Source organism: Pseudophryne corroboree, chromosome 9 (genome assembly GCF_028390025.1).
Source record: "Pseudophryne corroboree isolate aPseCor3 chromosome 9, aPseCor3.hap2, whole genome shotgun sequence".
NCBI classification, from domain to species: Eukaryota; Metazoa; Chordata; class Amphibia; order Anura; family Myobatrachidae; genus Pseudophryne; species Pseudophryne corroboree.
In genome coordinates this window covers 475,201,922-475,214,003 of record NC_086452.1, presented here as the reverse complement: position 1 = coordinate 475,214,003, position 12,082 = coordinate 475,201,922, and the positions used below count along the sequence as shown (strand labels likewise).

Sequence of the window (12,082 nt, the reverse complement as noted above, 5' to 3'; positions counted from 1 at the left end):
TGAGCTATCACAGCACACAGCATTATAATGAGCTGTCACAGCATGCAGCATTATAATGAGCTATCAGTACATAGCATTATAATGAGCTGTCACAGCACACAGCATTGTAATGAGCTGGCACAGCACGCAGCATTATAATCAGCTATCACAGCACACAGCATTGTAATTAGCTATCACATCACACAGCATTAAAATGAGCTATCACAGCACACAGCACTGTAATGAGCTATCACAGCACACAGCATTATAATGAGCTATCAGTACACAGCATTATAATGAGCTGTCACAGCACACAGCATTATAATGAGCTATCAGTAAACAGCATTATAATGAGCTATCACAGCATGCAGCATTGTAATGAGCTATTACAGCACGCAGCATTATAATGAGCCATCAGAGCACGCAGCATTATAATCAGCTATCACAGCACACAGCATTGTAATTAGCTATCACATCACACAGCATTAAAATGAGCTATCACAGCATACATCATTGTAATGAGCTATCACAGCACACAGCATTATAATGAGTTATCACAGCACACAGCATTGTAATGAGCTGTCACAGCACACAGCATTATAATGAGCTATCACAGCACACAGCATTGTAATGAGCTATCACAGCACCCAGCATTATAATGAGCTATCAGTACACAGCATTGTAATGAACTGTCACATCACACAGCATTATAATGTGCTATCACAGCACACAGCCTTATAATGAGCTGTCACAGCACAAAACATTATAATGAGCTATCACAGCACACAGCATTCTAATGAGCTGTCACAGCACACAGCATTCTAATGAGCTGTCACATCACACAACATTATAATGAGCTGTAACAGCACACAGCATTATAATGAGCTGTCACAGTACAGGACATTGTAATGAGCTGTCACAGCACACAGCATTATAATGAGCTGTCACAGCACACAACATTGTAATGAGCTGTCACAGCACACAGCATTTTAATGCGCTATGGCAGTACACAGCATTATAATGATCTGTCACAGCACACAGCATTGTAATGAGCTATCACAGCACACAGCATTATAACGAGCTGTCACAGCACACAGCTTTATAATGCGCTATGGCAGTACACAGCATTATAATGATCTGTCACAGCACACAGCATTGTAATGAGCTATCACAGCACACAGCATTATAATGAGCTGTCACAGCACACAGCATTATAATGTGCTATGGCAGTACAGAGCATTATAATGAGCTGTCACAGTACACGACATTGTAATGAGCTGTCACAGCACACAGCATTGTAATGATCTGTCACAGCACACAGCATTATAAACAGCTATCACAGCACACAGCATTGTAATGAGCTATCACAGCACACAGCATTGTAATGAGCTATCACAGCACACAGCATTATAATGAGCTATCACAGCACACAGCGTTGTAATGAGCTGGCACAGCACGCAGCATTATAATCAGCTATCACAGCACACAGCATTGTAATGAGCTATAACAGCACACAGCATTATAATGAGCTATCACAGCACACAGCATTGTAATGAGCTATAACAGCACACAGCATTATAATGAGCTATCACAGCACACAGCATTATAAAGAGCAATCACAGCACACAGCATTATAATGAGCAATCACAGTACATGGCTCTATAATTAGCTGTCACAGCACGCAGCATTATAATGAGCTATCAGTACATAGCATTATAATGAGCTGTCACAGCACACAGCATTGTAATGAGCTGGCACAGAACGCAGCATTATAATCAGCTATCACAGCACACAGCATTGTAATAAGCTATCACAGCACACAGCATTATAATGAGCTATCACAGCACACAGCACTGTAATGGGCTATCACAGCACACAGCATTATAATGAGCTATCAGTACACAGCATTATAATGAGCTGTCACAGCACACAGCATTATAATGAGCTATCAGTAAACAGTATTATAATGAGCTGTCACAGCACACAGCATTATAATCAGCTATCACAGCACACAGCATTGTAATGAGCTATCACAGCACACAGCATTATAATGAGCTATCACAGCACACAGCATTATAATGAGCTATCACATTCACAGCACACAGCATTATAATGAGCTATCACAGCACACAGCATTATAATGAGCTGTCACAGCATGCAGCATTATAATGAGCTATCAGTACATAGCATTATAATGAGCTGTCACAGCACACAGCATTGTAATGAGCTGGCACAGCACGCAGCATTATACTCAGCTATCACAGCACACAGCATTGTAATTAGCTATCACATCACACAGCATTATAATGAGCTATCACAGCACACAGCACTGTAATGAGCTATCACAGCACACAGCATTATAATGAGCTATCAGTACACAGCATTATAATGAGCTGTCACAGCACACAGCATTATAATGAGCTATCAGTAAACAGCATTATAATGAGCTATCACAGCACGCAGCATTGTAATGAGCTATTACAGCACGCAGCATTATAATGAGCTATCAGAGCACGCAGCATTATAATGAGCTATCACAGCACACATCATTGTAATGAGCTATCACAGCACACAGCATTATAATGAGCTATCACAGCACACAGCATTGTAATGAGCTGTCACAGCACACAGCATTATAATGAGCTATCACAGCACACAGCATTATAATGAGCTATCAGTACACAGCATTATAATGAGCTGTCACAGCACACAGCATTACAATCTACTGTCACAGCACACAGCATTGTAATGAACTGTCACATCACACAGCATTATAATGTGCTATCACAGCACACAGCTTTATAATGAGCTGTCACAGCACAAAACATTATAATTAGCTATCACAGCACACAGCATTCTAATGAGCTGTCACAGCACACAGCATTATAATGAGCTGTCACAGCACACAGCATTCTAATGAGCTGTAACAGCACACAGCATTATAATGAGCTGTCACAGTACAGGACATTGTAATGAGCTGTCACAGCACACAGCATTATAATGAGCTGTCACAGCACACGACGTATTGAGCTGTCACAGCACACAGCATTTTAATGAGCTATCACAGCACACAGCATTATAATGAGCTGTCACAGCACACAGCATTATAATGCACTATGGCAGTACACAGCATAATAATGATCTGTCACAGCACACAGCATTGTAATGAGCTATCACAGCACACAGCATTATAATCAGCTGTCACAGCACACAGCATTATAATGCGCTATGGCAGTACACAGCATTATAATGAGCTGTCACAGTACACGACATTGTAATGAGCTGTCACAGCACACAGCATTGTAATGAGCTATCACAGCACACAGCATTATAATGAGCTGTCACAGCACACAGCATTATAATGCGCTATGGCAGTACACAGCATTATAATGATCTGTCACAACACACAGCATTGTAATGAGCTATCACAGCACACAGCATTATAATGAGCTGTCACAGCACACAGCATTATAATGCGCTATGGCAGTACACAGCACTATAATGAGCTGTCACAGTACATGGCATTGTAATGAGCTGTCACAGCACACAGCATTATAATCAGCTATCACAGCACACAGCATTGTAATGAGCTATCACAGCACACAGCATTATAATGAGCTATCACAGCACACAGCACTGTAATGAGCTATCACAGCACACAGCATTATAATGAGCTATCACAGCACACAGCATTATAATGAGCTATCACAGCACACAGCACTGTAATGAGCTATCACAGCACACATCATTATAATGAGCTATAAGTACACAGCATTATAATGAGCTGTCCCAGCACACAGCATTATAATGAGCTATCAGTAAACAGCATTATAATGAGCTATCACAGCACACAGCATTATAATCAGCTATCACAGCACACAGCATTATAATGAGCTATCACAGCACACAGCATTGTAATGAGCTATCACAGCACACTGCATTATAATGAGCTATCACAGCACACAGCATTATAATGAGCTATCACAGCACACAGCATTATAATGAGCTATTACAGCACACAGCATTATAATTAGCTATCACAGCACACAGCATTGTAATGAGCTATCACAGCACACAGCATTATCATGAGCTATCAGTACACAGTATTATAATGAGCTGTCACAGCACACAGCATTATAATGAGCTATCAGTAAACAGCATTATAATGAGCTGTCACAGCACACAGCTTTATAATGCGCTATGGCAGTACACAGCATTATAATGATCTGTCACAGCACACAGCATTGTAATGAGCTATCACAGCACACAGCATTATAATGAGCTGTCACAGCACACAGCATTATAATGTGCTATGGCAGTACAGAGCATTATAATGAGCTGTCACAGTACACGACATTGTAATGAGCTGTCACAGCACACAGCATTGTAATGATCTGTCACAGCACACAGCATTATAATCAGCTATCACAGCACACAGCATTGTAATGAGCTATCACAGCACACAGCATTGTAATGAGCTATCACAGCACACAGCATTATAATGAGCTATCACAGCACACAGCATTGTAATGAGCTGGCACAGCACGCAGCATTATAATCAGCTATCACAGCACACAGCATTGTAATGAGCTATAACAGCACACAGCATTATAATGAGCTATCACAGCACACAGCATTGTAATGAGCTATAACAGCACACAGCATTATAATGAGCTATCACAGCACACAGCATTATAAAGAGCAATCACAGCACACAGCATTATAATGAGCAATCACAGTACATGGCTCTATAATGAGCTGTCACAGCACGCAGCATTATAATGAGCTATCAGTACATAGCATTATAATGAGCTGTCACAGCACACAGCATTGTAATGAGCTGGCACAGAACACAGCATTATAATCAGCTATCACAGCACACAGCATTGTAATAAGCTATCACAGCACACAGCATTATAATGAGCTATCACAGCACACAGCACTGTAATGGGCTATCACAGCACACAGCATTATAATGAGCTATCAGTACACAGCATTATAATGAGCTGTCACAGCACACAGCATTATAATGAGCTATCAGTAAACAGTATTATAATGAGCTGTCACAGCACACAGCATTATAATCAACTATCACAGCACACAGCATTGTAATGAGCTATCACAGCACACAGCATTATAATGAGCTATCACAGCACACAGCATTATAATGAGCTATCACATTCACAGCACACAGCATTATAATGAGCTATCACAGCACACAGCATTATAATGAGCTGTCACAGCATGCAGCATTATAATGAGCTATCAGTACATAGCATTATAATGAGCTGTCACAGCACACAGCATTGTAATGAGCTGGCACAGCACGCAGCATTATAATCAGCTATCACAGCACACAGCATTGTAATTAGCTATCACATCACACAGCATTATAATGAGCTATCACAGCACACAGCACTGTAATGAGCTATCACAGCACACAGCATTATAATCAGCTATCAGTACACAGCATTATAATGAGCTGTCACAGCACACAGCATTATAATGAGCTATCAGTAAACAGCATTATAATGAGCTATCACAGCACGCAGCATTGTAATGAGCTATTACAGCACGCAGCATTATAATGAGCTATCAGAGCACGCAGCATTATAATGAGCTATCACAGCACACATCATTGTAATGAGCTATCACAGCACACAGCATTATAATGAGCTATCAGTACACAGCATTATAATGAGCTGTCACAGCACACAGCATTACAATCTACTGTCACAGCACACAGCATTGTAATGAACTGTCACATCACACAGCATTATAATGTGCTATCACAGCACACAGCCTTATAATGAGCTGTCACAGCACAAAACATTATAATTAGCTATCACAGCACACAGCATTCTAATGAGCTGTCACAGCACACAGCATTCTAATGAGCTGTCACAGCACACAGCATTCTAATGAGCTGTAACAGCACACAGCATTATAATGAGCTGTCACAGTACAGGACATTGTAATGAGCTGTCACAGCACACAGCATTATAATGAGCTGTCACAGCACACAACGTATTGAGCTGTCACAGCACACAGCATTTTAATGAGCTATCACAGCACACAGCATTATAATGAGCTGTCACAGCACACAGCATTATAATGCACTATGGCAGTACACAGCATAATAATGATCTGTCACAGCACACAGCATTGTAATGAGCTATCACAGCACACAGCATTATAATGAGCTGTCACAGCACACAGCATTATAATGCGCTATGGCAGTACACAGCATTATAATGAGCTGTCACAGTACACGACATTGTAATGAGCTGTCACAGCACACAGCATTGTAATGAGCTATCACAGCACACAGCATTATAATGAGCTGTCACAGCACACAGCATTATAATGCGCTATGGCAGTACACAGCATTATAATGATCTGTCACAACACACAGCATTGTAATGAGCTATCACAGCACACAGCATTATAATGAGCTGTCACAGCACACAGCATTATAATGCGCTATGGCAGTACACAGCACTATAATGAGCTGTCACAGTACATGGCATTGTAATGAGCTGTCACAGCACACAGCATTATAATCAGCTATCACAGCACACAGCATTGTAATGAGCTATCACAGCACACAGCATTATAATGAGCTATCACAGCACACAGCACTGTAATGAGCTATCACAGCACACAGCATTATAATGAGCTATCACAGCACACAGCATTATAATGAGCTATCACAGCACACAGCACTGTAATGAATTATCACAGCACACAGCATTATAATGAGCTATAAGTACACAGCATTATAATGAGCTGTCCCAGCACACAGCATTATAATGAGCTATCAGTAAACAGCATTATAATGAGCTATCACAGCACACAGCATTATAATCAGCTATCACAGCACACAGCATTATAATGAGCTATCACAGCACACAGCATTGTAATGAGCTATCACAGCACACTGCATTATAATGAGCTATCACAGCACACCACATTATAATGAGCTATCACAGCACACAGCATTATAATGAGCTATTACAGCACACAGCATTATAATTAGCTATCACAGCACACAGCATTGTAATGAGCTATCACAGCACACAGCATTATCATGAGCTATCAGTACACAGTATTATAATGAGCTGTCACAGCACACAGCATTATAATGAGCTATCAGTAAACAGCATTATAATAAGCTGTCACAGCACACAGCATTGTAATGAGCTATCACAGCACGCAGCATTATAATGAGCTATCACAGCAGACAGCATTATAATCAGCTATCACAGCACACAACAGTGTAATGAGCTATCACAGCACACAGCATTATAATCAGCTATCACAACACACAGCATTATAATGACCTATCACAGCACACAGCATTATAATGAGCTATCAGTAAACAGCATTATAATCAACTATCACAGCACACAGCATTATAATGAGCTATCACAGCACACAGCATTATAATGAGCTGTCACAGCACACAGCATTATAATGAGCTACCATTAAACAGCATTATAATCAGCTATCACAGCACACAGCATTGTAATGAGCTATCACAGCACGCAGCATTATAATGAGCTATCACAGCACGCAGCATTATAATGAGCTAACACAGCACGCAGCATTGTAATGAGATATCACAGTACGCAGCATTGTAATGAGCTATCACAGCACACAGCATTTTAATGAGCTATCACAGCACGCAGCATTATAATGAGCTAACACAGCACGCAGCATTGTAATGAGCTATCACAGTACGCAGCATTGTAATGAGCTATCACAGCACACAGCATTTTAATGAGCTATCACAGTACGCAGCATTATAATGAGCTATCACTACGAAAACAATCTACATGTACATGGGTGCTTTTAATAACAGTCACTTATCTATTGTTTGTTATACAGTAATGTCTGGAATAGATCTTTCCATAAATGTCCCGATTACATTATTCCCAGTTTTCCAATGACTTATATCCCCCTGAGGAACTGTCTGATATGGGAAGTGTGTGTTCTATAGACTGTCTGCATTCTTTTCCAATTCTAGTTATCTCAATGATCTGGACCGGCTTGTGGCCCCAGGGTATGTCCCTACGGAGCAGGACGTGCTGAGGTCCAGAGTGAAGACCACTGGTATTATCGAAACACAGTTTGGCTTAAAAGATCTTAACTTTAGGTAAACTCAATTCCTGTACAAACCGGGGTGGAAATATAGCTACAGTATATTTGGGTAATAGCTCTGCGATGCCACTATAGTCTACTGGGCCATTTGCTCTTCTATTCGGGCTTCAGGGAAAGCGGAATCCTCAGAGAGATGGATGACATGGAATTGGTAGGCCTCCCTTACCTCCGGCCTCCGTATCGCCCACAATCTCTGTAGTGTCACCACTGCGTGCAGGGTATACATGTGCATATTCTAGCATCTTTTCTACCCAGTAACCCAGTGTAACCCCTGTACCCCATTTCACAGCTTTTCCCCGCTCATCCTGTACTGCTGACACTTTGCCTCGTTGCAGGATGTTTGATGTGGGAGGTCAGCGATCCGAGCGTAAGAAGTGGATCCATTGCTTCGAAGGTGTCACCTGTATCATCTTCATTGCTGCACTGAGCGCGTACGATATGGTTCTGGTAGAGGATGATGAGGTGGTAAGTGACAGAACAGGGTCTTATACAATACATCATAGTCACATTTCCATACACTGATAAATGTTAGAAGTAAGAAGGAGAAGAGGAGACCAGATGTGACAGTGGGAGTGTAAGGAATCCACAAGCGCCATGTACAGCACAGAAAGGAGGCGTCATTAGATTGCAATTTGTACGGACAGTGGGCCTAATTCAGACCTGATCACAACAGCAAAGTTTTTCTCTAATGGGCAAAACCATTTGCAGTGCAGGTGGGGAAGATGTAACATGTGCAGAGAGAGTTCGATTTGGGTGGGGTGTGCTCAAACTGAAATCTAAATTGCAGTGTCAAAATAAAGCAGGCAGTATTTACCCTGCACATAAACAATATAACCCACCCAAATCTAACTCTCTCTGCACATGTTACATCTGCCCCACCTGCACTGCACATGGTTTTGCCCATTAGAGAAAGATTTTGCTGCTGCGATCAGGTCTGAATTAGGCCCTGAGTTTCTGACGGAGAGATTACTCTGGGTGCTGTTTGCTCCATTCTTTATAATAGGGGCGACCCACACCCCAAAGTATGAAGTGACTCCCTGACACAATTCTATTGTACTTCACAAAGATCCTTTAGTACATCATCATCCTTTTTTCGTAAGATGCCACAAAACTCTCAACACAAATAATACAAAACAATCACAGGTAAGGTTGAGGAGCGACTGCGAACATGAGACAGAGGGTAGATGGGACCTTGTGCATGAGAGCTTACGATCTATCGGATATTAATTTATAGAGGAAGACAGATGCATCCGGAACCAGAAAGGTTGACTTGTGCATTTTTCCAGTTATACAAAGATGGAGCCAGAGTTACATGGACAAATCCCTAGCCGAGATCTCACTGTCTGGGGAATGACACTGAGTAAGGAACAATAGGGGATGATTGCTGTGCATTGGCATAGTACACTTCTATACAGTTGCACCAGGCCCCAAGCACTACACAATGCAGAACACACACATAATGTTACATGTATCTGGCTAGAAGGCAGACCTGGGTCTGGCTGTAATCTGCTGCACACTTTCTCCTCTCGCAGAACCGAATGCATGAAAGCCTGCACCTCTTCAACAGTATCTGTAACCACCGTTACTTCGCCGCTACCTCCATTGTACTTTTCCTCAACAAGAAAGATGTGTTCACAGAAAAGATCAAGAAGGCCCACCTGAGCATCTGCTTCCCAGACTATGACGGTGAGCGGTGCAATCCCGGGCAGGGAGACTGTCCTACACTTTGTACATCCGCCCCAATTGTGAGTGTTTTAATCTTGTCACACAGGTCCAAACACATATGAGGATGCCGGGAACTACATCAAGACTCAGTTTCTGGAACTGAACATGCAACGAGACGTGAAGGAAATCTACAGCCACATGACCTGCGCCACCGACACAGAGAACGTAAAGTTTGTGTTTGATGCGGTCACAGACATTATCATCAAAGAGAACCTGAAGGACTGCGGCCTGTTCTAAGGAGGTATGGACCCCATGGCGGTCCCTCACTCCACACACAATAATGTCTTTCCCAACAGCCAGGCAGAAGCCCCTGATTAGGTTCCCTATAAACCTTCTACAGGTGTCTCTCGGGGACAGACTGGGGAGTGTTTAGTGTCCATTCAGGGGTCTAGGGTGTTATTGGCTCTTACATGCATATGTTTTTTTTTTTGTTTCAGTGGTAACCGCTGGCGATAGCATTGGCGCTTGCTGCACATTTCTGCAGAGAGTGGCCAGGCAAAGTGGTAATTTAACCTTTACTTGGTCGGGCCAGTAGCGCTGGGGATGAAGCAGCACTGATTTTTTTTTTTTTTATTGTTTCAGGAATTAATTTATCCTTTACCATAATGCTTCAGATGGCCTAAGCACTTTATTATTGTTCTTATCAGCCCCCCCCCCCCCCCCACTTGTCCCAAGAGAAGATTCTCTAGTTCACGCCGCTCTGCCACTGATCCATACATCTTACAATACAAGGCCTCACTCTTCCAATAAAGATGGGTGTATATAAAGGGGATAATTCAGAGTTGAACGCAGCAGCAAAGTTGTTAGCAGCTGGGCAATACCATGTGCACTGCAGGGGGGGGGGGGGGGCAGATGTAACATGTGCTGAGAGAGTTAGATTTAGGTGGGTTATGTTGTTTCTGTGCAGGGCAAATACTGGCTGCTTTATTTTTACTTTGCAATTTAGATTTCAGTTTGAACACACCCCACCCAAATCTAACCTCTCTCTGCACATGTTACATCTCCCCCCCCCCCTCCTTGCAGTGCACATAGATTTGCCCAACTGCTAGCAAATTTGCTGCTGCGATCAACTCAGAATTAGGCCCAAAGTCACAGAATGGTGGTTGCATTGCGGGCGTGGATGTTTGCAGGGTGTGATTGTCACAGCTCCGTCCTCACCTTCTGTTCATGTCTCTCTCTGACAGACCGCCGCAGAATTTCATCGGAGGGTTTTGCCCGTGCCGTCCTCTTGCCCCACGAGCTCACTGAGCCTCACAGCGATGGAGCCACCGGAATGATGCTGCACCTGTTCTATTGTTTTTATACAGCAGAAAGTAGAGGGTTGTAGAGAATAAGCCCTCAGTAGCGCCAACTGTCTAATAACATTGCAGTCATTGCTAGTAATCCTTCCCAGCGAGAGCGTTGTACGTCACATCACCATCGGTAATATGTGTCCAGACACAGCAATCCATGTAGATATCCACTGTACAGCTTCCCTCCTGCATAATACCGCTATAATGTACAAATTACTGTGTTAGCGTCCACCAGATTGTCTGCCTGAGGAACGCAAACGCCACCTGCAAACGCCATAAGACCTGTCCAGTGCTGCACGTCAGTGACCATGGAGAGATACAGACATTGATGACCTCTCTGGTCCAGAAATGGGGGCAGATCCAGGTGGGGGGCTGCTAGCCTGTTTATAATGCACTTTTGTAGCAGACTGGAAAACACCCCAAGATGTGGCCCTGGAATAGTCCCTGAGCGTCAGTGCTGGTCATATAATACTAGCACCCAGAGATTAGGAGGCTCACTGTATCTGCAATGGCCATGTAATAATATCAGCCCTCATTCCACTTTTATACAAACACAGCTCTGAACCCCCGTTCTATGCATTTAGCACTCCAGAACCTGTCCTGTTATCTGTATATACTGGTGAGGCTGTACAGAGAGTCCTGTAGAAGGTTACACATTGGGTGGCCCCCTGACAATGACTCCTATAGGGGGTTTGTCCTGTATGTATGTATCCCACAGAGCCCCATCCACGGTCAGCCGCTCACTGTACAGTTAGACTATAGATGTGCTATCCAGAGTTCTTATACATTAATTAAATGCCGTTGTTAGGCGGAATGATGTCACACGATGCGTGTTTTCTTATTGGCTGGGGCCATTAGAAGGTCTGTTCTCAGGGGAGCCTATAGATGATAGATACCCTATAGATCATTATTATATTGTGATG

General features: G+C 42.7%; 1 protein-coding gene across 1 annotated transcript in view; it reads left to right on the top strand.

Moving 5' to 3' along the window:
- Window positions 1–11,139, top strand: part of GNAT1 (G protein subunit alpha transducin 1) — a 34,257-nt gene extending 23,118 nt beyond the window's left edge. Inside the window, exons 5-9 of the mRNA XM_063941405.1 lie at window positions 8,009–8,137; window positions 8,478–8,607; window positions 9,675–9,828; window positions 9,914–10,108; window positions 11,052–11,139. Coding sequence (XP_063797475.1) covers window positions 8,009–8,137; window positions 8,478–8,607; window positions 9,675–9,828; window positions 9,914–10,104 — 604 coding nt within the window. The 3' untranslated portion in view covers window positions 10,105–10,108; window positions 11,052–11,139. The remainder of the gene's footprint in view (window positions 1–8,008; window positions 8,138–8,477; window positions 8,608–9,674; window positions 9,829–9,913; window positions 10,109–11,051) is intronic.
- Window positions 11,140–12,082: the final 943 nt, after the last annotated feature.